The sequence below is a fragment of the Miniopterus natalensis genome, chromosome 16 (genome assembly GCF_054644295.1).
Source record: "Miniopterus natalensis isolate mMinNat1 chromosome 16, mMinNat1.hap1, whole genome shotgun sequence".
NCBI lineage: Eukaryota > Metazoa > Chordata > Mammalia > Chiroptera > Miniopteridae > Miniopterus > Miniopterus natalensis.
Window position 1 is genome coordinate 6,016,091 of NC_142096.1, and position 27,902 is coordinate 6,043,992.

Consider the following 27,902-nt stretch of genomic DNA (forward strand, 5'->3'; position numbering starts at 1 on the left):
TGCACATGTGTATGTGCGTGTATATACTTGTATCTTCATACGTACACTTTTAATCATGGCTGAGATATCGTTTTCCAGTGCATCTGGTGCTCTGGGGTTATTCTTTAATATCACTGTTCTTGGCACTGATCTAATAAGAGTTCTGAGACCTGCTAAGTAAAATCACATGTGGAAATCTTCAGTACACATCTTTGTGGCTTTAGGGAAAGAGGGAAATTAGTGTGAAACCTGCAAATGTGTATTAAAGAGAAACCCTACATTTAAAAAATTAAGTAGCTGTCTTCAACTGATAAATTAATCTTGAAATCCTAACCATAATTTTCAAAATAAAGGCATCTTAAGTGTCGCCACTTTGAAGAAACGCAGACGTGGCTGCTCTGAGCCCTGCGTGGGAGCAGCTCGCAGAGGCCACGAGGAGCAGCCATGCTGATTCCCCCTCATCCGAGTAGCTTCCCTCCTGGCCACTTTTAAAGGTCTCCTTCTTATGAAATTTGAAAGCCTATTTAACAGGCTTTCTAGTTGAAAATGAAACTATAAAAAACCACCGAGAGGATCTCTGTCTTTACACAAAGTGAGCCCCAGATGGTTGCAGAGGCTCTGTGGTTTCTGTGAGACAGCAAAATTCTCCTGCGTCTCCTGGGGCGCAGGGCTCTGCAGCGAGAGCAGTGGGCAGGCGCTGCCAGCCCGGCACAGCCGCACAGAGCAGAGTTAAATACTGCCCAGGGCCTTCAGGTGTTTGTTTCAAGGTAGGCGACGCTGTGGCATCATTATAGCCACCATGAGTGTCTGTGAACCCCAGCACATGCTGAAGAAAGCCTGCCTCCAGTTTAGGGCCCATAGTTAGTCGAGTGTTATGTTCTATTGTGGAAACATTGTTTTAACTACATACATAATGGCCAGAGTATCTCGGGGAAATGTAACAGTTATGCCCAGCTTGGTTTTTACAGATATATTCTTTCTAAAGGAGTGAAAGGAATAAATAGTTGAAAAATAAATGTTTAAGGAAATGCCAAACCTCATATTCAAATAATGCAAGTTGACGCAACAATGACAATTTTTCTTCTATCAATACAGCAGGTTGGTTTGGGGTGAAAATATCGTTTGTAAGTAGTTATTCATGTTTGCATAAATATTTCATTAAAAAATATGGTTACAAAATATTCTTAATGACATAGCAAAAATATCAATTAGGATGTTTTCAGCTTAAAGTTACAAAATAAGATTACAAAATATTAAGATTAATATTTTAATCTTAATAGCAGGTTAGTGAGGCAGATACTGTTGTTCCCGTTTCGCATTTATTGTCTCCCGTAACAAGAAGGAGGAACATAGGCCAGCGTTGAGCTGAGCAGCTCCGAGCCTCTCCCCTGCCGTGCCCCCCGTCTGCCACCCTGCTGTCAGGATGGCCACGGAAGGATATGGAGCCTCATAGCCTCGGCCGGGACAGAGAAGGAAGGGCTTCTCAGATTTCCTCTCATTATCAAGAAGTTACATCTTTCCCGGAGCCTCTTAGCAGTCTTTCCTTTTCATATTGTTGGCCAAGCAGAGTCCCAGGCTTACCCGTTAAGCTCATCATTGGCGAGGGGAATCGTCGGGATTCGTTTATACCAAGTAGGATAGTCTCTGGGTCCGTGGGAGGTGCGCACCTTCCCTCAGTACTTTGCTGGGTTTTGAGGCCTAAACCAGATCGGGGGTTTTAATAGCAAGGGAAGAGCAGGGACCAGCGGTGTCTGCCCCATTTACATGGCAGTGGGCAGCCTTTGTCTTTTTATAGTTTCTGAGTTTTCTTAATCAGTAGGTAGTAATTTTGTGAGAAATGAACTTCAGGGTGATTATCAGCACAGACTTGGCACCGGGCTGGGGAATGGGCAAGTTATTCAGCATCTCTGTGGCTCCATCTCCTCAAGATGAGGAATGATAGTGGCCCCTATTCTGTAAGATTGCTGTGAGGTGAAAAGAGCTAACCTGTGAAAATGCTTGTATTAGCCAGGTTTCTTCAAAGAAACAGAAGCCCTAAGATATGGGCACGCACAGATATTTATCCACATGCATCATGTATGCGCGGGGAGGAGGGGGGGAGAGGTTTGTGATCAATTGACTCCGTGGTGATGGAGGTCAGGAAGGCCCAAGAGCCCAGGTCTGCGAGTTACAGACCCAGAAGAGCCGGCAGGGAGTCCCCGTCCTGAGTCCTAACCCAGCAGGCTGGAGACCCAAGGAGAGCTGAAGTTTCAGTCCAGGTCCAGAGGCCAGGGAAGGGCCCTGCCCCGCTCTGGCGTCAGGCAGGAGGGCTTCCCCCCCTCTTGGGCTCTTCTATGCAGATTGGCAGTTGGTGGAGTGCGGCCTGCGCACCGCAGCAGGGCAACCTGCCTCCCTCCCTCTGCCAACGCAGATGTTAATCTCACCCAGAAACGCCTCACAGACGCACCCAGCATGAGGCTTGACCAGGTATCTGTGTGCCCTGTGGCCCATTCAAGTTGACACATAAAATTAATCAGCACGTGCTTAGACCTGTAAACATACAGTATTTATATTAGCTTTTATTGTATAATCGGAAAAAGTATTTCAGGTAAGGAAATTCAGATGGAAAAGTCCTGTTTTCCCCGTCACAGTGAATATTCACATTGCAGAAGAATTTGCTTTCTAAAAGTACTCACTTTGTGAGAATAAATTTTGCATTGTCTTTTCAATTTCAGCCAATTTAAGAGATTTCTTAATGCCTACAATGAACTATCCTCTTAGCAGGATGGAAAGTTGGATAATCCCTGGGTTTAGTGGACAGTTCTGTGCTTTATAAAGATACATGCTCCTTCGCCATAGAATGCAAGAAGAAAGAATAGAGTAGAATTAGGCAGCGGAGTTGAATATTGTCTCATCAGTGCACACAGAGAGCTCTGGTTGCGTAAGAATGCGATAAACCCTCGGAACTCAGCCTCGGGGCAGACGGATCACTGCGGTCCTCGCAGCTGCCAGAGCGGGTCTTGTTTTCTGCTGCATCGCTTGGTACCATCGGCCACCACCTCGTGGTCGGTCCGTCCCTCGCGGCGCCCGCAGCGCGGCTCCTTCCTGGTTCTCGACCACACTCCTCCGCCCCTTGTTCTACCCCTGCTTCGGCTTCTCACCCTGAGGAGCTGTCGCCAAAGTGTTGGCCAGTCGCTGGGTTTGAGCCTCTGCCCTCTTTTCCAAGTGAACCATCATCTTTCTGCGAACATTCGCAAGTCTTTTATTTCACAGGCCTTCCACCTCCAGCCCCACCTTCGCCCTCAAGCACACGGCCAGCATTTCTGGAAGGACCTGCACCCCCCCACCCCACCCCCGTGTGTCCGTCCTTTGCTGCAAACTCAACAGGGCAAAGTCCCACCTCTTTTTCTTCTTGCACCCTCTAAATAAGCTAATACTTCAATTTCTTCTAAGTTGAGTTGAGAGAACATGATTTGCTGTTCCACTTGTTCACACATTCATTGGTTGCTCCTTGCATGCGCCCTGACCGAAGTTCAAACCCGCAGCTTCGGCGGATCTGGGTGATGCTCTAACCGGCTGCGCTACCCAGCAGGGATTTCATCTGGTTACTGTCTGAATGGTTACATGTTTCCAGTTCATGAAACCTGAATGGGTGAGGCCTTATTTAACTTACTGTCTTTTAGATTATCATCTGTGGAAGACAGATCATCTGTAGCTACTTATCTCAAAGCATAGAACTAAAAGTCGTTCAGCATTACATTGGTCAAGATGGACAAGCTGTGGTTCGAGAACATTTTGACTGCCTCACAGCCAAACGGAAATTGCCTTCGTACATCCTAGAAAACAGTGAACTGACAGAGTTGTGTGTGAAGGCCAAAGGAGATGAAGACTGGTCAAGAGACGTGTGCCTGGAACCCAAGGCCCTCGAGTTCAGCATCGTCATCCAGGTATGAGAAGCAGCACAATCTAGAGTAGAGTGGCTCTAAAATTAAAAACTTACCATTATGTTCTTTACTCAACACAACACCTCTATTAAAAGGTGATCTGTGCAGGGAATCTGAAGGACACCTGTAGTACTGTCAACAATAAAAATAAAAGGTGATATATTCAGAAGAGGGGAGACCTGAAATAATACAAAGAGGCTGTGAATATTGCACCTCCCCATCCCAGGACAACATGTCTGTGTCTGTCCCAGTGGTTCTGGCCAAGATGCTCCCCCTCCCAGGTGGAGGCGAGTTGTATCCTGAGAAAGAATCTGATGACACGCTCTGTGGAAGGGAAGCAGAGTGTCCTCCCCACTTAAGAACCTTTGTGATGACCTGTTACTCTTTTGTCTCTTCCTCGGTCTCCACCATCACTACTATCATTCCTCTTTCATGCTCCTCCTTGGTCTTAACTCAGCCTCTCCTCAAAGAAGTCCCTTCGTTTTTATGGAAAAAATTGGCCCCATTGAGTCACTGCACATTCACTTTGTGCCATAATGAAGTCTGGTTTTGCTTAGTTTTCCCTCTTCTATGGCTTTTTTCTATAACTGCAAACTTTTTAATACCCCCACCCAATGTGATATCTGTGCCTTATTTTGATGAATCAGTGAACTAGGATTTAACAGACCCTCTTCTGTCTCATGTGCAGGTACCATCTTCAAACAGCTCCATTATTTATGTCTGGTGCACAGTTCTGACTTTGGAACCCAACTCTCAAGTGCAGCAGCGAATGGTGAGTGCTTTCCAGTCCTAAAATATGGTATATGACTCTGACCCTTTCTGTTCTGAAATAAATTAAGGTCAGAGTGACCCAGGGAAGAGATTTATTACAAGTTTGTTTCGGCATCAAACAGCTGGGATACTGCAACAAAGCAAATATGAAAGTCCTGTCCTTTTATTTTTACAGATTGTGTTCAGCCCTCTTTTTATCATGAGGAGTCATCTTCCAGACCCCATTATCATACATTTGGAGAAAAGGAGCCTGGGATTGAGTGAAACACAAATTATTCCAGGAAAGGGGCAGGAGAAACCACTGCAAAACATAGAGCCTGACCTTGTACATCACCTAACCTTTCAAGCAAGGTACCGGGGAAGTCCTTAAGAGTTCAGCAGAAAGTTATCCTAGTACTGTTGAGGGGGAGAGGGAGGATAGAGTTTTTGGTATGATTTCTTATCTTATGAGAATGTGACTTTAAAATTATCCTGCCTAGTGTCCTCTTACTCTCCTCTATAGTTTTAAATAAAATTCAGCCTCTTTTCTTAAGCTTAGAAATAAACAAGAGAGATCATCAGAAAATTTTAATTGGCACATCATTTCTGTCCTGGAAGAAGAGATGAGTAGAGATCTCACCCAAGCATGGTTGGGGTGGGGGGACAGGAGAGGAAAAGCCAGGGCCCAGGTCATCCAAACATGGTGTCACCAGTCCCTGAAACACCAAAAATTGACTCAATCTCACACAAAAAGTATTGGACTATAATACATTTGTACTTAAGTTCTTTTCCATCAATTGCAGACCCCTCCAGAACTCCGATATTCTTGGTTTTTCTTTCCATTCCCTAGAGAAGAAGATGACCCTTCACATTGTGCTGTTCCCATCTCAACCTCCCTCATTAAGCAAATAGCCACTAAGACACACCCTGGAGGTTCCGTGAGCCAGATCCTCGATGAATTCTACGGGCTGGAAAACTCCCTTCAACCCATGTGGCCCTATAATAGAAAGGACTCTGACAGGTAATGTCCTCCTGCCACCTTTTTCTACAAACATTTCTCAATATTAAGTAATAAATGACCATTCACAGAAATGTTTGATACCAAAAAATGGTGGGGTTTTTTTTAAAAAAGAAGATACTTGTTTGTATCTGTCCGATCCCGCCCTTTTATCATCCCGTAGATGTGCTTTGTAGATCACTTTACCCATAACCTGGAACATAATTGCATGAAAAGTGTCTCCTGCCTGCACATTCGGCATTGGATGGCTGTGGTATGAAGAGGTGTCCTGCAGGAGCACTGTGTCTGGAATCCTTAAGCACGTTTCAGGAAAACTGAAGTCATTGTGTTTCACTGAGTCTCTTGCATGTGGTCTTTGGAACAGGAACGAGCAGCTGAGTCAGTGGGACAGTCCAATGCGGGTGAAGCTGTCAGTCTGGAAGCCATATGTTAGGACCTTGTTGATAGAACTTCTGCCCTGGGCCCTGCTTATCAATCAGTCCAAGTGGGACCTCTGGCTGTTTGAAGGAGAGAAGATTGTTCTACAGGTTCCTGCTGGCAAAATTATTATCCCTCCTAATTTTCAGGTACTATTACTATTTTTAAAACTAATATGAATTCTTTTCTTTCAACAGCCAGCTTTTATTCTGAGGTTGCATTTATGTGCATAACAAAATGTGTCAGTTGTGGGAAACTCCTCTTAGATGCAGATGTCAGGGGCATGGAATGTTCTTTGATATTCAAAGACATTTCAGATGTCCTTTGTTGCCCATCAGCAGTATTCATGTTTGAGTTATCTTTAAATTTGATAACTTGTACTAGCTACATTCTCATTTCCATTGTGTACAGGATATTTGACAAGCATTAGAATGGGCCCCCTCCGGATACGTTTAGGACATAGAGCCACGTCCTGTGCTAACCTGCCCGTCAGAGACCTGCAAGGTGGATAAGAGTTGAGGATTCCAAGCAACCCTTTTCTGTCAGGGCTTCCTTTTTTCATGTGGATTTGAATGTCCATAATCCCCATGCCCACCCAGTGTTGACAATAACATGGAATCATTATTGACACGGGGGAACCCTAATCACAAAACAGAATTTCACAGGAAGATTTTCGATTCCATCACAGGAGAATTCTCTTGATGAGGCTCATTTTTAAAGGCACATAAATCTGTAAGAAAATAGAGTACAGGAAACTCCTAAATAACATGTTTTCCTGATAGCGAAACAACTTGAGAGTTCTTTTGGGGGGGCTTCAGTTCATAAACATCTTTATTCAATTGCATTTTTTAAAATAATCAGATGATGTTACCTTATGGAGTCGGAATGCTGACCTCCATGGACCTAAAGTTACATGTTGTTCTTTTGTCAAATGAAAGGAAACCTTCAGTGTTTAAGCCTGTGGAATTTATGGGGTAGTTACAGTTGGGGTTTGGTTTTATTGCCCCTCCTTCATAAATATGAATTCCATCGTGAATCAAAGAAAACAGGGAGATCTAAAGTACAATGTATGTTGCCATTACAAAAAAAGAGAGAGGGGCAGGGGGAGAAAAAGAAAAGAAAGGAAAAGCCATAAAGGGATTTGTTTGCCTAAATAGACCTATTATATAATATAAAAAAATTCCTGGGAATTGAGGTAAAAATATCACAGTTACGAAAAAATACTATAATTGAGACATCATTTTTCCAGGAAGCTTTTCAAATTGGAATATACTGGGCGAATACAAACACCGTGCACAAGTCAGTAGCAGTTAAACTGGTTCACGAGCTGACGTCGCCCAGGTGGAGAGATGGGGGCGATGGCGAGGTCGTGTGGCTGGACGAGGAGGGGCGCGTGGAGGCCGAGATCAGGCTGGGCGCGCCCCCCGGCCGCCGGAAGGTAGGGCAGAACCCCCTTTCCTTCCTTCCCCCCTTTCTGGTGTTACTTGCTCTAGACGATTTGTAACAGTGAAGCCTGCGATTCCTTAGGCCCCTCTGTCTTGCAGGACCTTTCCCTGTGCCAGTGACAAAAGCTGTGTCACGTCACTTATCGAGTAACTGCTCGGGGTCCGAACACTCAGCAGAACCAATGTCCTAAGGGGGAGCTGTGTCCTTGAACAGGGGGCTGGCACCCATGTTTTTAAAGATAGGAGTACAAAAAACATACTGGCTCAGTTATTAAATACAAATGTTGTGTGCTTTCTGGCATAAACCTTTTCTAAAGTCTGTGAAAACCAATTAAGCTGAATAATACAGTAGCGAGTCCTGTTAAACTGTAGGTGCGGAAGCTGGCCGTCCTAGCGCACCTTCCAGAGGCCTCCCGCTGCTCCTGATAATGCCTTCGCCATGGTAGCTGTCCCCGGTCAGAGAAGGAGGGAGCCCCCCTCCGGGCAGCGTAACTCAGAGCCACCTTCCTGCGGGAACGCGGATTCCGACAGGCATCTTTGAAGAGCCTCTCACGAAATGTTAGGGTCACTTGGTGACTTTTTAAAAATAAATTTTATCTGATACAAAGAAATTGGTCTTTCTTCAATATTCAAAGCTGGTATCCATTTCCTCAAAGTTGTCTGGGCAACACATGTTTATGCTCTGCCGGCCAAAGTACTGCAACATGGGTGTGAACGGCAAAGAGCTGTAAGCATGAGTCACCCGAAGGTGAATAGTTGTAAGTTGAGAACTACCATCAAAAGCTGGAAAAAATGTTGTGATCTACAGTCAAACACCCAATATCTCCAGCACCTCACAGTGCAGCCACAGCAAATGCTGGATCAGTGTTCGTGAATGAATGAATGAACTGTTGGAAAATATAGTATTTTGTGTATTTATATTTCACTATTATTTAGCAACGATTCTCAAGTTTTTTATTCTCAGGACCCCTTAAAACCTCCCAAAATCTTTTGTTTATGTGGGTTATATCTATTGATATTTATCAAATTAGAAGTCAAAACAAAAAAATTAAAACACAAGGATATACATACATCCCATTGGTCCTGGAAGTGATGACATCATACATCATATAACCTCTAGGAAACTCCATTTGTACACTTATGCGAGAATTAGGGTGAAAAAGACAAATGGCATCTTAGGATTATTATAAAACGTTTTGACCTTTGTACCCCCTAAAAGGCCCTCAGAGACACCCCTGCTCCCCTGGGGCCCGGGACCCCCTGTGAGAACTGCTGTCCTGATCATACCGCTTGCTGGTGGGTATCTTTAGGCGAGTCTCCTCTCTGAGCACCAGTTCCTCACAGCATGGTAAGGAAATGAGGCGACGCTTGTGGCGATGACGAGCGGCTCCTGGAGCCACCCTGCGTGGCTTCCTGCCCCACCTAGGCCCTCTGTATACTTGTGGCCTTAGGCAAGTTCTTAATTAGCCTCTTCGTGCCTCATTTTCCAAGTCTGTAAGATAAGATGATCGTAGCTACTCCACGTGGCTGTTGTGAGGACCCGTGAGTTGCTGTGCGTGAAGTGCTGACAGGCAGCCCACGGAGGCAGCACACAAGGGTCAGTCGGTATGTTTGCAGCAGCAGCACAGTTCTCGGACCCCAGCCCACAGCGGGCAGTCAGCGGGGCAGTGCCCTCCTGGGCAGGAGGGAGAGGGGGAGGAATGTTTAACTGAATTCTTTATGTGGAAGAAGACCAGTGGCATCTGTTTACATCCAAGCGCTTTATAAATACATGTCTTGTAAGGGACTGACATGAAAACAAGTCTGTCGGTCGCTACACAGCAGCAGCAAAGGGAACGCCCTGGTTTGCTGAAGTAGCCTGTTGTGGGGTGAAGAGGGGCCAGGACATGTCTGAAACTGAAAGGGAACTCTGTTAAATATCTGGAACAAAAGGTAAAATTGGTACTGTCCTGGGAAAACCAGTGGGTAAAATGACTTTAAAAATAATCCAGAGAGCCTGGCCGGGTGTGGCTCAGCGGTTGAGCGTCGACCTAGGATCCAGGCGATGGGGGTTCGATTCCCGGTCAGGGCACATGCCCAGTTGCGGATTTGATCAATGACTCTCTCATCATTGATGTTTCTATCTCTTTCTGTCCCTCTCCCTTCCTCTCTCTCAAATCAATAAAGATATATTTAAAAAATAATAATAATCCAGAGGTTTTCGTATGCCTTCCAAGATTTTCAGACGTGCTCTTTCCTCCATTTCTTGCAGTTATGTCAGTTCTGCATCTCCTCCATGGTACAGCAGGGCATACAAATTATTCAGATTGAAGATAAGACTACAATAATCAATAATACACCGTATCAGATATTCTATAAACCACAGCTGTCTGTCTCCAAGCCCCAATCTGAACAGGAGGTAAGTAATTCTTAATGTGATTGGCTTGTCTTGGGTTTCGATAAGTTACAATAAATAGGATCGGAGAGAGGAAGGGAGAGGGAGAGAGAGAAACATCAATGATGAGAGAGCCGTTGATCGGCTGCCTCCTGCACACCCCCTGCTGGGGATCGAGCCCGGACCCAGGCATGTGCCCTGACCGGGAATCGAACCAGGATCTCCTGGGTCATAGGGCAATGCTCAACCACTGAGCCATGCTGGCCGGGCAAAATAGAACATTTTTATCTTGGTTCACTGAAGTGTTAAATAAGTGACCAGAAGTACCCAGGTGGAAATGGAGGTCAGTAATATTTGCATTATTGGAAGGGATTTGACAATAGAGAGCATGTGTCCTGATCATTCTGCTTCTCCCCACTGGGGCTTCCTGAAACATTAGGTCAGGGCTTTCCACACCGACACTTTCTCATCTGAAAATGGCCATAACTCGTGTTCCTTGCGGGTGTTCCTGTGAGGATTCAATGAGGTACTATTCATAAAAAGGCTAGGCGTTCGGGAAATGATGGTAGCCAGCGGCGGCCGCAGCTCCGCAGTGAGCTCATTTGTCTTGGCCTCCTGGCGAGAAGGGGAAGACCCCCTACGTTCCTCCCGGCAGCTGAGGAGTGTCCCCATTTTCAAGCTCCAGTCCAGCTTCAGGAAAGGTGTAGGAATTTTCTTAAGACATGATCACCCCTAGCTTCTCAGGGAGGTTGTGTGGGACAGTGGCGAAAACACCACACAGGACGCAGGGAGCCTGGCTCCTGGCTGGGCACTGCCACTCGCTGGCTTTGTGATCTTGGACAAGTCACTGGGAAGCAGCTGTCTTCGCTGTGAAAGAAGAGGTACAAATAAGCTCTCTCAGGGCCCTTTCTTTAAGAATGTTTACTCTGAATGTCAAGTTCTTTTTAGTTGTAGTTGACGTGCAATATTATATTTGTTTCAGGCGTACAGCATAGGTTGACATTTATATGCCTAATAAAGACATGAGAAGAACAGTCCATCCCACACATAGTTAATGCCTTGTTGGCCGTGTTCCCTAGGCTGTGCCTCACTTCCCCGTGACTGGGTTACAAGCTGGTATCTCTTAATCCCCTTCGCCTTCCCGCCCATCACCAAACACCCTGGCAGCTAGCAGCTCGTGCTCTGTCTATGAGTCTGTTTTGTTTTGTTTGTTCATTCAGTTTTTTACCCCTGTGCACTGTTGGTGGGATTGTAAGTTGATGCAGCCACTATGGAAAACAGTATGGAGGTTCCACAAAGAATTAAAAATAGAGCTCTCAAGGTCCTTTTTAAGTTTAAAGCTCTGAGACTCTTTTAATGAGCCAGAAACCACGTGGAATCCCAGCCGAGCGTTGGGATCAGAGTTTCCCCAAAACTTGTCTTCCTAAGCCTTCACCAAAACTTGTCTTCTGAGCTCCCAGTTCACTGTTCTGTATCTCATTCAGGTCTCTTCTTTCCAAGTCCCCTGCCACTGGGGTGCCACACTCTTTCAGTTCAGCCGGACCTGTCCAAGGAAACTCCCTCCCCAACATGTGGCACTTCTACCCTTGTGGCATCTGGATTTTTGCAGTACCTGGGAGACACTGCGAACTTTGCATCACCTTTTAAATCGCCCCAGCTCTATACTGTTTCTTCATGCCTAGGAAAGCAGCCCCTACTCCCCCCGCCTGTAATTGTCTCATTGGGTCTTTTTCATGGGACAGGATTTTTAATATTCTCATGTCCCCAGCCGGCCACCTCCTGAGATTACATGGTTATGCTTTCTCAGAAGCTGTGCTCGAGAAAGCTTAGCTTCTCTGTATCACTGTAGTAAGTGTGCTGTGTCTGCATTGTCTGTTCTTTTTGCAGTATTTTCATGTTCCAGACAGTGCTACTTTCAGCATTTCCCCGGGCGGCGAGCAGCCCGCTGCGAGCTCCAGCCCCCTTCCGTGCTGGGACTTAATGCCCGACGTCGGCCAGTCGGCGCCGGATGCATGTCTGCTTGAGAAACGCATCTCGCTGGCCTTCTCTCCAGCCGCGGGGGCCGCGGGAGCTGCGGGAGCCCGCAGCTGGAGCCTGCCGGCCGTGGTCCGGCAGGAGTTCCCCAGGCAGAGCGTGGCCGTGCCCTTCGGGAGCTGCGGGGAGGACGGCTTCTCTACCAGGTATTCTGCGCCGTGTGAATGCCCTGCTTTGCTTGTCACTGTCGTTCACTGAGGTGTCAAAAGAGACAGGAGAGTAATTATATGTTCACTATATGTAAAACTAGGCTTTACTTTTACTTTTAATGGCTTCTAAACAGCGTATACGGCTGGACAGCTGTTAAGATCATGCGTGGGTTGCCCCAGTAGACTGCTGATGAGGCTTTTCCTTCTGTGGCTCCTCCTGGGGCAGAATGACGGCGTCTGTCCCCTAGAATGACAGCAGCCCATCCCAGTGACAAGATGACCTTTTATGACCTCTCCGCCTCTGTCAGATAAGTAAGGATTAAAATGCGGGAGTCGAGTTGGAAAACCTTTTTCTTTTCCCATATTTTACTGCAAAATGGAATTTGTCTCCAGAAGTCATTAAGAGAGAGAACTCAGATCAGCACGAGTGACAGGCCTCGTTCTGCGGTTAACTGGCAAAGAGCCCCGCAGAGCCAGGCGGGGCCGCGCAGCAGTTCATTCGCGCTGGACTTCTACCCCGTGGTGGTTTTGCGCACACCGGGTCCTGTCGTAGCCGCCGAGAGTAACTTAGTTATGTTGCATGTACAAAGTACAAAAGACATCATGACCTCGTGAGAGGTAACTTACGCTCGTGGTCGCGGGTTACAGCCTCTGTGTGGGATTTTAGTCATCCTGACTGTGGTGTATACAGGTTTCTGGTAGTAACACTTAAGAAATAACTTCCCGACTCACTACCCGTAACAGAAAAGCAGCCTCCCCCCCGACCCCTCTTCTTTCACATTTGCCTTCGTGCCCATTTTATAAACACCCCTCCCCAGCCCTGGAGAGGAGCTACCACCCTTTATATTCTGACTGGAGAAGTCACGTGTGGTGAGTTTGAGGAGGTATTTTTGAAAGTGAGGTGAAGCCGTGTCTAGAAAACAGCTTATGTTTAAAACTTAAAGACAAAATTGTAAGTTTTTATTTGGAATTGTTTAAAATTCTAAGAATTACCAGATATCATTTTATTAAAATAACTTAATTTTATTCTTAAATATTATGTGAGATGTTAGATTAAAAATCCCATGTTAATTCTGGCCCCAGCTTTCCTGCCCATCAAAAAGAAAATTCTCTGAGGTTGGCTTGCCCAGTTCTTCCAAAGTTAGGCTGGGAAAGAAGCTCGGTGTCAACCAAGGACCGTACCCTGAACATGAATTCACTTAGTGCTCCCCGTCCCCTCCCCTCCCCTCCCCTCCCCTCCCCTCCCCTCCCCTCCCCTCCTCAGTCCAGCAGAGCACATCTCATGGCTTTATTCGTGGGATTTCCCCAGATGCTAACAGACAGTCCACTTTGGCATTTCAGACAAGTACAGTCTTCGCCAAGGACTCAGACACTGGCGAGCAGGAGAAATGGCAAATGGGAAATTACACATTTGGCAAATACCTGATTTCTTTGATTAATTTGAACAATCTGTTCACATAATTTAAACTTCAGAGGGAATTTTGTCCTGCTTTGATGCGAAATACTGTTCGCTAGTTTACAGCCTGGCTTGGAGAACGCCTGCCGCTGTGTTGTGCAGGGCAGCCTGCAGCCGGCCCGCAGCAGCTCCGCGAGCCCGACAGCGCTGTGGGTCGGTGGTCAGCACGGGGGTCCTGCAGAGCGCGAGGACTCTGGAAACTAACAGCAGACTTAGGAGCCTGCCTCCCCCTAGGGAAGCAGAGCAGCACCCAGATCCTCTCGGAGCCCTAAGAGCGCGTCAGCTCCTCCTTTGCCCACATTTTCCAGGCACTTTTGAGGAGGAAGGCGCCTCAGTGTCTGAAAGTGTAAGGCCCGTGAGCACTGGGGAAAGAGCCGGAGGGGAGGTGGCACGAGTTGCCTGTAAGTCTCTCTGAGTGCAGAAGTTACGGTTTTTATTCTTCTAAATAGTTTCTCACATTTAAAAAAATATTTCATAATAAACTGTTTTCAGTAAGAAATCAGTAAACCCATCATTAATATATGGCAGTTAATATGTAAGAAGGTGGCCTTCTGTCCCTAGAAATCATTTCCTCTGGCTTGTAAAAGAGAAGGAATCGTAGGGTTCTGAATATTGCGAATCCAAGTACACATGGCTCAGGAGAGAAAGCATGTTTCTTTCAACCGTTTCTGTCCTTTGGTTTGGTTCTCAGGGCGATTGCACTGACCTATCAGGAGTACCTGGGAGTGACCTACTTAACCTTCTCAGAAGACCCTAGTCCTCGAATACTTTTCCACAACAGGTGTCCAGTAGCCATACTTATAAAGGAAAACATTAAAGGTAAATTTTATAGCATTGACTTTAAATGATACAAAACCTGTATTTTTTCTGGAGGATTTTGACTTAGTTACTTGTGATCCTGTGAAGAATGTTTAAATAGAAGTATTATTCAACCCCAGTTAGAAAGTTTTGCTTGCCACACTATGTTTAATATCCCTGAGTCTTTGTCTTCAAGGCCTAAGTCTGCATATGCCTTTTTCCTTTTTTTAGATATTCCAAAGTTTGAGGTTTATTGCAGAAGAGTTCCTTCCGAGTGCTCAGTCCACCACGAGCTTTATCACCAGATTTCCAGTTATCCAGACTGCAAGACCAAAGACCTGCTTCCCAGCCTGCTCCTGAGAGTAGAATTCCTGGATGAAGTAACGACCGAGTGGAGCGATGCTGTCGACATCAACAGTCAGGGGACACAGGTCAGTGAGCCGCACGAGTTCCTGCCGGTGCCCAGAGGAAGCCCCCCTTTTCTAAGGTCTCGATGGTGGTCTGTTTTTAGGCATAGTTTCCTAAATGCTGAACTCACTATCTCTGTGTTGGGGCTTGTGTGCATCCATTTTCACATCCTCATGTTGTAAATTCCCAAATACAAGTACAGTGTATGTGTCTCTAAAGTATAATACAGCTGTTTACCAGAGAAAAGGAAGCCCACGTGGGTCTAGTACAGGTGAAAAATGTAATAAAATTGTTGGGCTTCTCTCACAGAAGGTGGCCCGCCTGGCAAGGCGGTAAGACAATGACAGTGACAACCCTGGATTGATTCCCTCTTTTGAAAGTTCCCTTTTCTCCGCATCCCAGCCAGCACATGCTTGTTTGTTGCTTTACTGATGGAGCCATTCTGACCGGTGTGAGGTGATCTCTCATTGTGATTTTAATTTGCATTTCCCTGATGATTTAGTGACATTGTGCATCTTTTCATGTCTGTTGGCCATCTGTATGTCTTTGAGCAGAGTAAGATGTACCTGTCAGCACAATGAGATGTTAATAAATATCGAATGAATGAATGAATGAATGAGAAGATGACGTTTCCAAGAGGGAAGGAAAAGAGAGTCCCAGGCCTACCCTCGGGAAACTCCAACTTATATGTTGAGTTTCTGTGTCATCAGGTCTTCCTGATCGCTCTCAAGTTGAAACTTACGTACTTAGACGTACAGCGCAGCGGAAGAGACAGGGAGGAAGCAGAGAGGGAGGAGGAACCAGGACAGGTGGAAGCAGGAGCCCCTGAATGAGCGAGGGGTGCACAGGGCGTGAGGTGGTGGGAGGAGGGAGGCAAGCTAACAATTAAATTACGAGTGCAGAGTAAGTGGAAGTGAGGGCCTGGAGGAACAAGAGAAAAGTGCTCTCTCACGGGGCATGGCCACAAAGCAACGGAGATCAGAAGGGAGGAAGTTCTTTACGTGCCTCAGGAGAGCTGTCGGTCAGGAGAAGTGGGAAATATGAGCAAGGAGTTGCCCAGAAAGACAAGCCCAAGGCCCAGCCTGCAACTCGACTTCAACAGAAAGGCCCTGTCCTCTGATCTGCCAGTGGGAAAGAGGTCGGGAGGGACACAGATGTAGGTAGAGATATTTAGAGGGACGGGGCCAGAAAATTGAGTGAATTGATACTCAGCGGCCTTAAGTTCATTGTGAAGTGTGGAACGAATCATCTGTGAGAGAGAGGGAAGGGCCCAGGTCCTGGGAAACAGCTGAAGGACGTGGCCGGGGCAGGTGCGAGGACGGCTGAGCAGCCCGGGGACCTCACTCACCTTGGAGACCTGCGTTTGCAGCAGCCCCAAAATACCCTGGGGCGTGATTTCCGTCCTCGGTGCTCATTTGATGAACAGTGAGAATCTGCTGAATCTGAGCAGCCTCAGGAGATGGTCTTGGTCTCATTCATCTACAAAATAGACACTGCAAGCTACTCAGGGGTCACTGAACTCCCTGCATCGGTTTGAAGATTTTTCAAACCTTGCTTATATATGTCTTGGGACTTTTTTACAGTCAGTATTCTGCCTGCCAAACTTTATTTTGGGGATTCCCGTTCACTCTAAATTTCCCCAAACCTTTGTAGTCGGGGACACTTCAAAGCTAAGGGGGGAGGTACTCTTTCCAGCACCCTTATCATCCCTGGTCTGAGGGCCCGGCGAAGCGTCATGCTCCCATTAATCTCTGAGGAGCTGTGTGCCATATGTCCTGCAGAGCAGGCTTCCTTCCTTTTCTGCAGGAAGATTTGTTTCAGGCCCTGTGGACGTCTCCCCAATAGTGCACAGGGCGTGTGAATTACCGGGGAGTGGAGGGCGCTGTGTCCTGGGATGAGAGGAAGCAGCTCTTCTGCAGGAGGGAGTTCGTCTCCCAGGAGCCTTCCCTCAGCCCTGGTTCTGAGCCATGTGATGCGAATTCCAAAAAGCAGAGTTAAAACACCAGAAAATCCCCATTACGCTGAAACGGAGAAAAGCCCTTTAGCTTTTTCCTGGGCTTTGTCACTAGGACAGCGTCATGTTGGAACCCTGCTTCTGTTACCAGGATCTGTACTAGTTGAGACGGGCTAGGTTATGCTGCCAGTTATCATCCTAGAGTTTACTCCTGGCTCATGCCGTGTGCCTGGTGTTTGTCATCGGGGGCTCTGTTTCACAGGGTCACTCAGGGACCCAGGTAGATGGGTCGGTTGTCTTCACCTTCCCCCTTGTAACAAACCATGCCCAGACCTAGAGGCTTGAAGCAGCGGTGATCGGCTTCCTGTGATTCCTGGGACGCGGCTGGATGATTTCTGCAGGATGCGCTTGCGATCCCGGGTGCAGTGGCCGTCAGCCGGAGGAGCAGCCGAGGGGGGAGCTCAGCGGGGAAGTCCAGGCATCCCTCTACCGTTGGTCTTTCCTCCTGGGGAGGCCGCTCCCCCTCCTTGCCCGGTGGAAGGTGGTCCCCAGTAAGCCCTTCATGGGTGGGCTCCTTGCCGAATGTGGACCGACAGCCCAGCCACTGAAACAGTCACGGGCGGAGCTCTGCAGCAGCAAGGAAGGGACTAACCGAGGCCAGGAGACTGGGCCGTGCGGATCCTGGGCCGTGTAACAATCTGCCACGAGCATCGAGAGCACAAGTCTGCAACTGTTTTTTAAGGTCCAAATAATAAATACTTTAGGCTTTGCAGGCCACACAGCCTTTGTCACAGGCAGTACATAAATAAGTGAGCAGGGCTGTGTTCCAGTGAAACTCTGTTCGGCCTCTGCAGTGGGGAAGAAGGCTGGCTCCCTGTGCTTCCACTCAGAACGAGCCAGTGGCCACAGCGAGCTGCCGGGGTGAGGAGGGGACTCCCGCCTGTGCCCGGAGGACAGGGCAGCGGACACGGGTGGCACCAGCAGTCTCCCCCCCGGGAGCGGCCTCGAGATCGTGCCCGTTCAGATCTTCACTGACCACCAGGCACTCTGGTATAAGTACTGAAGGGAACGGACACAAACCACTGCCCTCGCGAGCTGGGCAGCCTGTGGCGGAGAGGGAGGGGAGGAGCGCGCCACCTCCGCCCTGGCGCTGCCAGCGGGCACCGGCTCATGCTCCCCGCACGCGACGCCTGGCACAGTGACCGGCTCGTTGTGAGTCCCTTTCAGCATTGAATGGCTGAGTGATGAAACCCTCAGACCAAAGCAAGGATTCGTTTTAAACTTCCGGGGGACCTGAGTCTAGCTGCCTGATTGCCCTGGCACTTAGTGACCTAACGCCCTAGTCCCTGGAGCGGACAGTGTGCACGAGGCACTGTGAGTTGTGTCTCTGCAGGGGAAGAGACAAGAGTGGGCTCCGAGAGTTACAGTCAGTATTTCTTCCATCCGAGTGGTGAGTGACAGGGACCCCCAGCACAACTGTGCAGAAGAGAGAGAAGTACCGTAAAGGTTTAGGCTAAGCTGCTTGCTTTCCAGGCCTCTCGGGCAGCGAACAGAAACCATCAACTTGCCTTCTTTTTACCACCTTGGAAAGTGCAAGTATCTCCCCGTCGGAGCGCATGAAGGTCGCTTTGACAGCCAGAGAACAGTGAACATTCCTCTCTCCTGACCCCTCCCCCGTCCTTTCCAGGGTGGGAGTTCTGGTGGTTCACATTCTCTGCTGAAACCCTGGGGTCCCACCAAGGGCACAGACAGGCGCTGGGAGGAGGGAACACGTGGGAGCAGAGGGCCCTGAAAAGGTCTGTGCCAAATGAGTAATCTCACACCCACAAGCCTAAAAGGGAAGTTGGCTTACTTTACAGTATTACATAAAATAATGGCTTTTAAAAATGCGTTTCTCAAAGAATTCCTGCTCTAGTCGCGAGCTGAGCTGTTTTTTAAGCTGCTATGATCCAAATTTTATCCTAGTCAAGTCCAGTTCTTACCTCGGAACACAGAGGGCAAATGCAGGGACAGAGTCTTGAAACAGATGTTTTTGTAAAGTAGTCCATTTGGGAAACACGTCCATAGAGAACACAAACTGACTCTACTACTGCCCCCAGGAAGTTGACAGTCTAGTGATTGACTCTGGTATATAAACAGATGACTGCAATACAAACAATACTACTTGTGATCAAACAGAAATATGGTCAGAGTACTATGGGAAGGAGCCGAGGAGAGGAATGGAAAACTTAGAGAATGGAATAACGTGTCCTTAAGCTGCATGTGCAGAGAGACATAGGGTTTTGAAAGGACTTTATGGGGGAAGCATATTCTAGCACAGGGAGGGCTGAGGGTCAGATGGGGCCTAAGCTAGCGCAGCACATAGAACAGAAAAGAAAGTGCCAGTCTAGGAGGCAGCAGAGGGGAGGCTCTGATGCTGGCTGGGCTGCGGGGACGAGGCAGAGATGGCAATAGGTGCCCTGGATGCTGAAGATGGTCAGGATCTCTGAGGAAGGAGCCATTGTACAAGAAAAGAGCCCAGTGACCTTGAAGTTGCTTCCACATTTGAGTCTGTGACTCTCTCCTGTGGTTTCGTGTATACTCCTGGTAACTCTTTGTTTGATCAGAATTAGGTAGGATACATTCATTCCATGTCCAGCGGGCACCTAGCCTTGTTCCCTCATCCAGGAATTCTCAGTCTTTCTTTCATGTGCTGTCTGAACAATAATAACCCACATTCCCAAACACAAGGAGGTCCTCGCCCCTGCCCGCAGGTACTGCTGGCTGTGAACATGGTGTTCTCGGAGTTGTTTTTCAAATAGTTCTGTCCTGTTTTCAAATATTTATCCATTTAGGCAACACCGGTATTTATGGCTGAAAGGACATCTGGTCTGCTGGCCTGGCACATGGCTTCTGAGATAGAACTTTTTTTCAAGTCTCAGCGTACCTCTCACTGTAGAAAAATTAATTCAAACTCCAGTCAAAGGAAGTTATCTGACGTGCTTGTGACAGGTTACGTGAGGACCCTGGAAGGACATGACATGCCTCTGTGGGCAGGTTTCTGTATCCCCAGCAGAGAAGAGCATCCTCATGGTAGTAGGTGAACACTCAGGAGCCTGAAAGTTTTTTGCATGTTGCATTTGAAGTCCAGAGTTGTAGAGGGTTTTTCCCAGAGAAATTCGAATGTGCACATAAAGCTGGCCCGTGGCTGGGCTCCAGCCCTCCCCCAGTTTTTGCCAATTCCAGGGAAGCAGAGAAGACACTCATGCCCATCACCCATCGTGTTGTCCTGTGACCCTCACAGCTGGTTATTGAAAAATCTGGATTTAGTCTTTCTTTTCTGTTGTTCATTTCAATCGGTTAAATAGCCTGTACACCTGGATATAAAGACATATAACCAGGAAGTGTTTGGGGTTTTGAATCAGAGCCTGAGACATTTAAAGTTGGTCATTTCAGTGGTGTTTCTTGTTTCTTTCTAATCAGATATTGAATATTCTTTCTGCAGGTTGTGTTCCTGACTGGCTTTGGCTACGTATATGTGGACATTGTCCATCAGTGTGGCACCATCTTCATCACTGTGGCCCCAGAAGGAAAAGCAGTACCTATTGTAACCAATACCAACAGGTAGGTTTCATTATCTCAGTAGCAGTGTAATAAGCTTCCCCATTATGAAGTTGTAATTTGGTTATTTACCATTCTTTGTCATCCCTACATACATTAAAGCTTTTGGTTAACTGTGCAGTCCATCAGGAGATGGTTATCAGCATTAAATCGTATCTGTAATAAGTAGCAATCTATTGTCCTACGCGGGTGCCCCTTCCAGTTCCTCTGTGATAATAACAAACTGATTTACAAACTAAGGCATACATCTTAAAATTATGCATTATAATCAGCATGAAATGCAAATTAAGGCTTCTGTACCCACATGACAACCTAGTAATTAATAATTAGACTGAGCAATTAGGGCGACATCAAAAGTAAATTCATCTCTCAGAGCCACATGTCCCCCTTCACCCTGAATGTTGCCATCAGGTTTTACAAACATGAATCAAGGAGTTAATATCCTTAATTTAAAAGAGCTTATATAATTCAGTTTATTCTTGTATTATTATTATTTAATTATTGTATTATTTTCCATGCAAACAGCTGTAAACCGACTTTATATATGAATAAATGTGCACGCACACACATTCTGTCACACACACACGCACACACACAAACATTTCTAAAAAGCCTGAAAAGAAAATCAAAATGGTTTAATAGATGTGGAGTTATAAATGATTATTAGTTTAAAAGTTTCTGTATTTTCATTTTCTACAGTAAAAATTTATTTTGTAATAAGAAAAGTTAACTTATTACTGTTGACTTTGTAAAATATAAAATGATACTAATTTTGATACATTTGTTTAGGCCCCTTTTTTTAAAAAAGTTTCTCGCTTTTCATATATGGGTAGGAACTCATTAATTTGGACCCTGCCAAATTATGATTAATTTGAATTTATAATATTTCAAAGTTGGGTAGAATGTTTTCTTTGCCCAGAAGTATTTATAAGAAATTAATAGTGTAACAGAATTCAAGACTAAACTTTAAATTGCATAGTACAAAATTACAGGCCTACCCAAGAATTTCAGAAACATTTACCTCAGGCATTAATAGGACTGTTAATGGCAAAAGCAGCAATCCACACGTTCAGTGGTGGAAACAGGAAAGGCGCTCGTATTTACTTGCACTTCCTTAATTCATTTACCCAACAAATCATTTTCAAGTACTTGCTGGATGCCAGGAGCTGTTCTGGGTGTACCGACACATCAGTGAGTAGAGAGACCAAATCCCTGCCCTTGAGGAAATCACATTCTCATGGGCACAGAATGGGAAGGCAAAGAATAAACATAGCAGAAAAGGAAATTTTATGGTGCATAAATCTAAGTTTTTTTTATTATAATAAAATGTAAAAAAGGGTGGCATTCTGCAGATGTAAAAATGGAGCCCAGTAAGAAGGACATAGGGACAGAGAGGGTGTAGTTCTTAAAAACTGGTGTAAGTCTCACCAAGAAGTTACATCTGAGCAAAGACCTGAAAGCAGCAGGAGGGTTAATGACATGGTTGTCTGGGGGTCAAGGGCAAGGTCAGCTGGAGGCCTGGCGCAGTGTGCCTGGCATGTTGGGGAAGCAGAGAGGGTGCAAGGTCAGCTCAAGGCCTGATGCAGTGGTCCTGGCATGTTGGGGAAGCAGTGAGGGGGCAAGGTCAGCTCAAGGCCTGATGCAGTGGTCCTGGCATGTTGGGGAAGCAGGGAGGGGGCAAGGTCAGCTCAAGGCCTGATGCAGTGGTCCTGGCATGTTGGGGAAGCAGGGAGGGGGCAAGGTCAGCTGGAGGCCTGGCGCAGTGTGCCTGGCATGTTGGGGAAGCAGGGAGGGGCTCCTGTGGGCCGGCAGAGTGGGCGAGAGTGAGAGTGTAGTACCTGAGGTCAGAGAGTAAAGGCTGGAAGGAGGGGACACACTGTGAAGGGCTTAGTTTTAATTCTGAGTGGAATAGGGAAGTCATCAGAGCTTTTTGAGTAGAGAAGTTCCAGGTTCTGACCTAAAATTTTAGAAGGTTGGTGGCTGCTTTGTTGAAATAGGCCGTATGAAGGCGGGAGGGAGCAGGGAGACCAGTTAGGAGATTATGACAGTGTCTCACACTAGAGAGAGATAAGAAATGGTCAGTTGCTGGATATCCCTTTAAGGACAAGCCAATGGGATTTATTTCCCAGATGCATCGGATAAGGGTGGGAAATAGAGGCATCAAGAAAGATCCAGAATTTTTGGCCTAAGCAACTGGTAGAATGTGGTTGCCATTGACTGAGATGGGAAAGGCTGTATGTGTGTTTGGGGGTGCGATCAAGAGTGTGATTACAGACGTGACATGTTGAGCATCATTTGGGCATATAGGTGACTGTAAGACTAGAGTTCAAGGGAGCTCTAGGCTACTGTGACTGGAAGTCACCAGCATATAGATGACTTGTGGAGCCATGAGGCCAGACAGTATTTCCCAGGGGAGAGTGGAGATGGAGAAGAAGACCAAGTGCTGAGCTTCGGGCACCTTAACTCTGAAAGGTCTGGGCGGGAAGGAGGGGCCACATAGGTGACTGAGGACAGATAGCCAGAGGTCAAAGATACAAGACAGACACATAAAGAAATTACTTCCAGCAGGATGGAATTGCCGACATCCAATGCCACTGTCAGGTGAGTGAGCCACACACGGAAAGGCCACCCTTTGGTTGAGCCACACGGAAGTCGCAGGTGACCCTGGTGGGGGCAGAAGCCTGCTGGGAGGAGGGGAGGAGACGGTGTGTGCAGAGAGCGCTCTGGAGTCTTTCTGCAGGAGGAGCAGGCCAGCCAGGGGAGCTGGAGGAGGCAGGGCTTCCAGGGGGCTTGTTAAAGGCGGGAGTCACAGCTCTAGGCTGCTGGTCCTGATGGGAGCGAGCGGCGACCCTGATGCGGGGAGGGCTGAGCGGCCGGCACCGGGACATGAACGCCTGGATGGGCGAGGGAGCGGCGCCCGGGTGGCGTGCGGGGAGCTTGCGGTCAGTTTCTTCGGCTTGCTTCACTTTTCCAAGTTAAGGAATTGTGGTTATTTTATTATGTCTTTCTGCCTTGTGATGATTATGACAGAGGATTAGTGCACGGAGACCAGAGGGATTTTGGAGTGAAAATCTGGTGCTGATAAGGGAAACACTTAGAGGAACATGACAAGAGCTTGTAGTAGTCCCGTTGGGAACATTTCCCGAAATTATTGGAGTGTGACTGGCTCTGTCCAGACACGATGTGCTGGAAGTTGAGTTCTTATATATTTCTTGTGAGAATCTGATGGGACGTCAGGAGGTGTTTAATAAGGTACCATCATTAAAAAATAAAGAAGAGAAAAGGAAACAGCGGGGGGAGACTACTGTTCCTTTCCTTCTCCCCTAGGACCCCGGAGAAGACGGTGACATTTAGGATGTTCATCACTCAGCTGAGCCTGGCGGTGCTTGATGATCTCACCCACCACAGAGCGTCGTCTGAACTTCTGAGACTCACGCTGGACAATGTTTTCCTCCACATGGCCCCGGTGGCTGATCAGCTCCCAGGGGAGGAGCCCAGCACGGCCCCCTCCCAGCTGCACTGTGTGGAGGTCTACTGTGGGGACCTGCAGTTGGACAACCAGCTGTATAACAGGTCCAATTTCCACTTTGCTGTCTTGGTCTGCCAGGGAGAAAAACCAGAGCCTACTCAGTACTCCAGCACACACAGCCTCCTCGCATCCAGCCAAGATTTGGAAGAATTCAAGAAAAAATGTTTCGTGAAACTCTGCCTCACCTTAACCGGGGGCGAGAGCTGCCTATTTGACATAAACGAGGTCAGTTTTGAGCTGAAACCTGCCCGTCTGTACGTGGAAGACACTTTTGTATACTACATCAAGACCCTGTTTGAGACCTACCTTCCTAACAGCGGCCCGGACAGGCACCCCCCGGTGCCCTCGGGTGGCGAGCAGGCGTTGCCGGTGCAGGTCAGACAGCACGCCAGGGCCCTGGTGAACCCCGTGAAGCTGCGGAAACTGGTGGTCCTGCCGGTGAGCCTGCTCGTCAGCATCCACGCGTCCCTCAAGCTGTACATCGCCTCCGACCACACGCCGCTCTCCTTCTCGGTGTTTGAAAGGGGTCCCGTCTTCACCACGGCCAGGCAGCTCATCCACGCCCTGGCCATGCACTACGCGGCTGGCGCGCTCTTCCGAGCAGGTGAGCACGCAGCTGAGGGCCTGTGGGGAGCTGGAGCCTGGGCAAGAAGGAGGCCTCAGGGAGGGCCTGCGGGCATCCAGACACAGCGAGGCCGTGCGGTGAGAGGCGAGGGCTGTGGGCTCTGCAGCCAGACCGCAGTGGCCTAAACCTAGACTCTGCCCTGGAAGCCACAAGGCCTTGAGCAAATTGTTGAATGTCCCCAGGTCTCAGTTTCCTCAGCTATAAAACGGGTGGTTAAGGTTTTTGAGAGGACACCATGAAAGTATATAAAGTGCCCTGAATTTTGCTTAGCGCTTAACAAACACTAAAGCAACAGTAGCTGTTATATTCGCTGTTATATAATTTAGAATTGTAATTCCACTTAGGAAACATTCCTCGGGCTCCTTGCAGGTACGAGGCTCTGTTAGCACAGGAGTGCAGCCAGGAAGAGCAACCCAGGCCCTCACCCTGGGCCGAAAGTAATGCAGGTCTGAGTCATCAGCTCTGTTCTTTCAGCAAGAGCCACAGCAGAGAAATTCAGAGGATTGTTTGCTCGTAAGATGCATAGATACTTCTGCATCCCGGTGCGGCCCTGCCCATGAGGACAGCTGGCAGAAGACGGCTGGCGGTGCCTCGGCCTCTCCACAGACCTGAGCTGGGAGAGTCTGCAGGGGTGGCTCGAATATGTGCCCAAAAAGTTGAGTGTTGGGGACCAAGTTGTTTCAGAATACTCTGCGGCAGCAGTTTTCAGCCTTTTTCATCTCATGGCACACAAACTAACTCTGCAGCACACCAAAATGTATATTCTATTTTTTGCCAATCTCACACACACAAGAATAGGTATAATTTTGATTCATTCACACCAAACGGCTATTGTGTTGGCTGTTGTCATTTTTTTAATTTGACAGTCTAAGGGAGAAGAGGTCAGTGCCCCTGACTAAATAGTCAGGTCTTGTGTGTTTTGGAAATTCTTACTGCACCCTGGTTGAAAATAGCTGCTCTGTGGTGTCGGCGTCAAAACACAATTCCTGACCCAGTCGCGCTCTAAAGCAGCTCCAGTTTGACGGTCTCACTCCTCAGGTTTCCATGAATTTAAGCAACAAACACCAGCCAGTCTGGGTCTTGTGGCCCTTTTGGGTAACGAACATGGCGGCAATCTTACTTTCTGAGAGCAGCAAAGGAGAGAACTTCGCAGCATTGCTCTTGTGAACACGTTCCCAGAGAAAATTAGTATCGAGGCAGCAAATGACTCGTGAGTGCTGTTGCCATCCTGGCAAGATTACATTTTCTCCATAAGGAAACTCACAGAGTAAATAGGGCTGCCCAGAGCTCTTAACTGAAGATGACAGGATCCTGGAAGGGCCCTGCCCCAACTGTTGTTTTGATAGCTTGCACAACAAGGAAGAAATATTTCCCTCTTGCTAAGAAATAGTTTAAAAATAAGCAGTTAACATTTCAAATTTAATAGACGGGTATATTTATAAACAATTCCAGAAACTTACCCACTCAAGCAGTTTTTGCTTTTAACATGAGAAGCAGGGACGTAGGTTACCGAGCACTGATCTGGGCCTGGGAGAAAGAGCCTCCGCCCAGTGACCACGTGGCGCTGAAGTGTGGGGTGCACCCATCTGTGTAACAACCTGGCAGACACCCGACTGTGGCTCCGAGGAGCCACGTCCTGCATCCTGAGCGCTAAAAATGATCTTTTTGCTTTGTTTTATGTTTTTAATGTGCTTTCCCAAGAACATTCTGTTTGGATTTTTTGTAATCCACCTAAAAATCATCTAAGCTGTGTCCCAACCTCATTATAGGCTGAGACACGAAATCTGAATCCAGAGGACCAGGGCTTTAGAGCCTGTTGGGAATTTTGTCACTAAAAGCCTCTGACAACCTGAAGGTTATCTGGAAGAGGGCCGTGACTGAGCGAGTTGGGAATGGGAGGGTGGCGGAGGGACCAACTCCCAGGAGGAAGAGTCTTACAGGGACTGTGCCAGCATCCTCATAGGAAGGGGCAGGGCTGGCCCGGGAGTGAACAAGGTGCACAGAGAAACAGGAAAGTCGTCAGAAATGAGTGACTAACCCATTTAAAGGAGAGAATTTCCTGGGAGCCCTCTCTGCCCCCGAGTCTCAGTTTGATGGGACACCAGACAGACATCCTTTTCAACAGAATTCCCAAACAAGTGAGCTTAGGCTGTATTTGCTTTAGGAGGGAACTAGTTAAAGGCGTGTCCTGGGATACGCTCTGCGCTGTTCTGACCAGCTCAGATGCTCGCGGGCACTGTGGTCCGCACGAGGCCCCGTCAGCAGGGGCCCTGATCTGGGAGACCCGGCCTCCCGCGGTGCAGATGGGCTGGGTTCTTCCTGCCCACTCCGTGCCCCCTGCACTGGGATCTTTGCTGGGCAGTAGCCACTTTCTTCTTTATTTCTGTGTGGAATCTCTGGAGAGAAGGGGAATTAAAATGTTTCTAGACCCTTCTGCCTTGAGGCTACAGAGCATCTGCTGTTTCCCTGCCTTGGTGTTGCTGCCCGGGTGGGGGTGGGGGTGGAATTGGGTAAACCTGGTTGAAAACCCAGCCCACATGTCTAACCACTGGGGATATTGGGAGCACCTGACTTCACCTCTGAGCCAGTTTCCTCCTTTTCCTGCCAGCCTGGGAGACGGGGGAGACAGGGTATTAACCGTGTCAGGTTCTTCTGTCCCCTGGGCCTAGTACGATTCCCGAGCCCAGGGAGAGGTTCAGTCATTAGCTCACCTGACTTGATGAAAGGGAGGTGATAGCACTTCTCTTGCACAGTTGCCTAGTGCCTATAGGCCTCCCAGGTATAATCATCTGCTAGAAATCATTCCCTTTTAACAGAAACTCTAGTGTTACCTTCCTGCTGTTCCAGAGAAGAGAGGTGGCCTTGATTTTAAGAATGTCCCTCTGTACAGTAGCTGGGCCTGGGTCCCATTAGGGCTCTGGCTGGGCTTTGCACCCACACTGTCCCAGCCCTCTGGGATCGGGGATGTGGCTGGGGATCTCTGTCACAGGCCTGTCCTCTAAGAACCTGCTGGTGAGACAGGTGTGGCTCCCACAGGGCGTCTGTCCCCAGGGCCGCCCCGTTAGGGCACTCAGCCCTGGGGAGAGAAAGTCACCCGTTCAGAATGCTCCTCTCCTTAGCCCTTGGCCCTCGCCTGCCTCTCCAGTCCTCTGGGCAAGAGCCCCAAGCCCCCACCCGGGGAGGGAAGCCACTGCCAGAGTCCACACCACAGCCATGTTCCCACGAGGCAGAGCACACAGCACTCAGGCCACTGAGCAGGCCAGCTCCTGGCTCACGCAGGAAACCAGATCCGGAGCTCCCCTCCTGGGACATTTGCAGGGAACACTCCCCTCGCTAACCTAATCAGTATGTCCCTGTCACCAAAGTTTACACAACTGGAGCTGGGGTTGAAGGGGAGACATTTGTCTGGCTCTAGCTCTGCTCTAAAGGGAAGCACTCAGCTT

The 27,902-nt window shown here is 47.9% G+C and overlaps 1 protein-coding gene across 4 annotated transcripts in view; it reads left to right on the forward strand.

The window, feature by feature from the left end:
• Positions 1-27,902, forward strand: part of VPS13B (vacuolar protein sorting 13 homolog B) — a 454,216-nt gene that overhangs the window by 406,758 nt on the left and 19,556 nt on the right. For all 4 annotated transcript variants that reach the window (XM_087825303.1, XM_087825300.1, XM_087825302.1 and 1 more), the window contains exons 45-56: positions 3,642-3,905; positions 4,591-4,674; positions 4,849-5,024; positions 5,503-5,673; positions 6,035-6,236; positions 7,337-7,525; positions 9,784-9,930; positions 11,794-12,086; positions 14,237-14,364; positions 14,575-14,774; positions 20,190-20,308; positions 23,633-24,438. In XM_087825303.1, the coding sequence (XP_087681429.1) occupies positions 3,642-3,905; positions 4,591-4,674; positions 4,849-5,024; positions 5,503-5,673; positions 6,035-6,236; positions 7,337-7,525; positions 9,784-9,930; positions 11,794-12,086; positions 14,237-14,364; positions 14,575-14,774; positions 20,190-20,308; positions 23,633-24,438 (2,779 nt within the window). The remainder of the gene's footprint in view (positions 1-3,641; positions 3,906-4,590; positions 4,675-4,848; positions 5,025-5,502; positions 5,674-6,034; positions 6,237-7,336; positions 7,526-9,783; positions 9,931-11,793; positions 12,087-14,236; positions 14,365-14,574; positions 14,775-20,189; positions 20,309-23,632; positions 24,439-27,902) is intronic.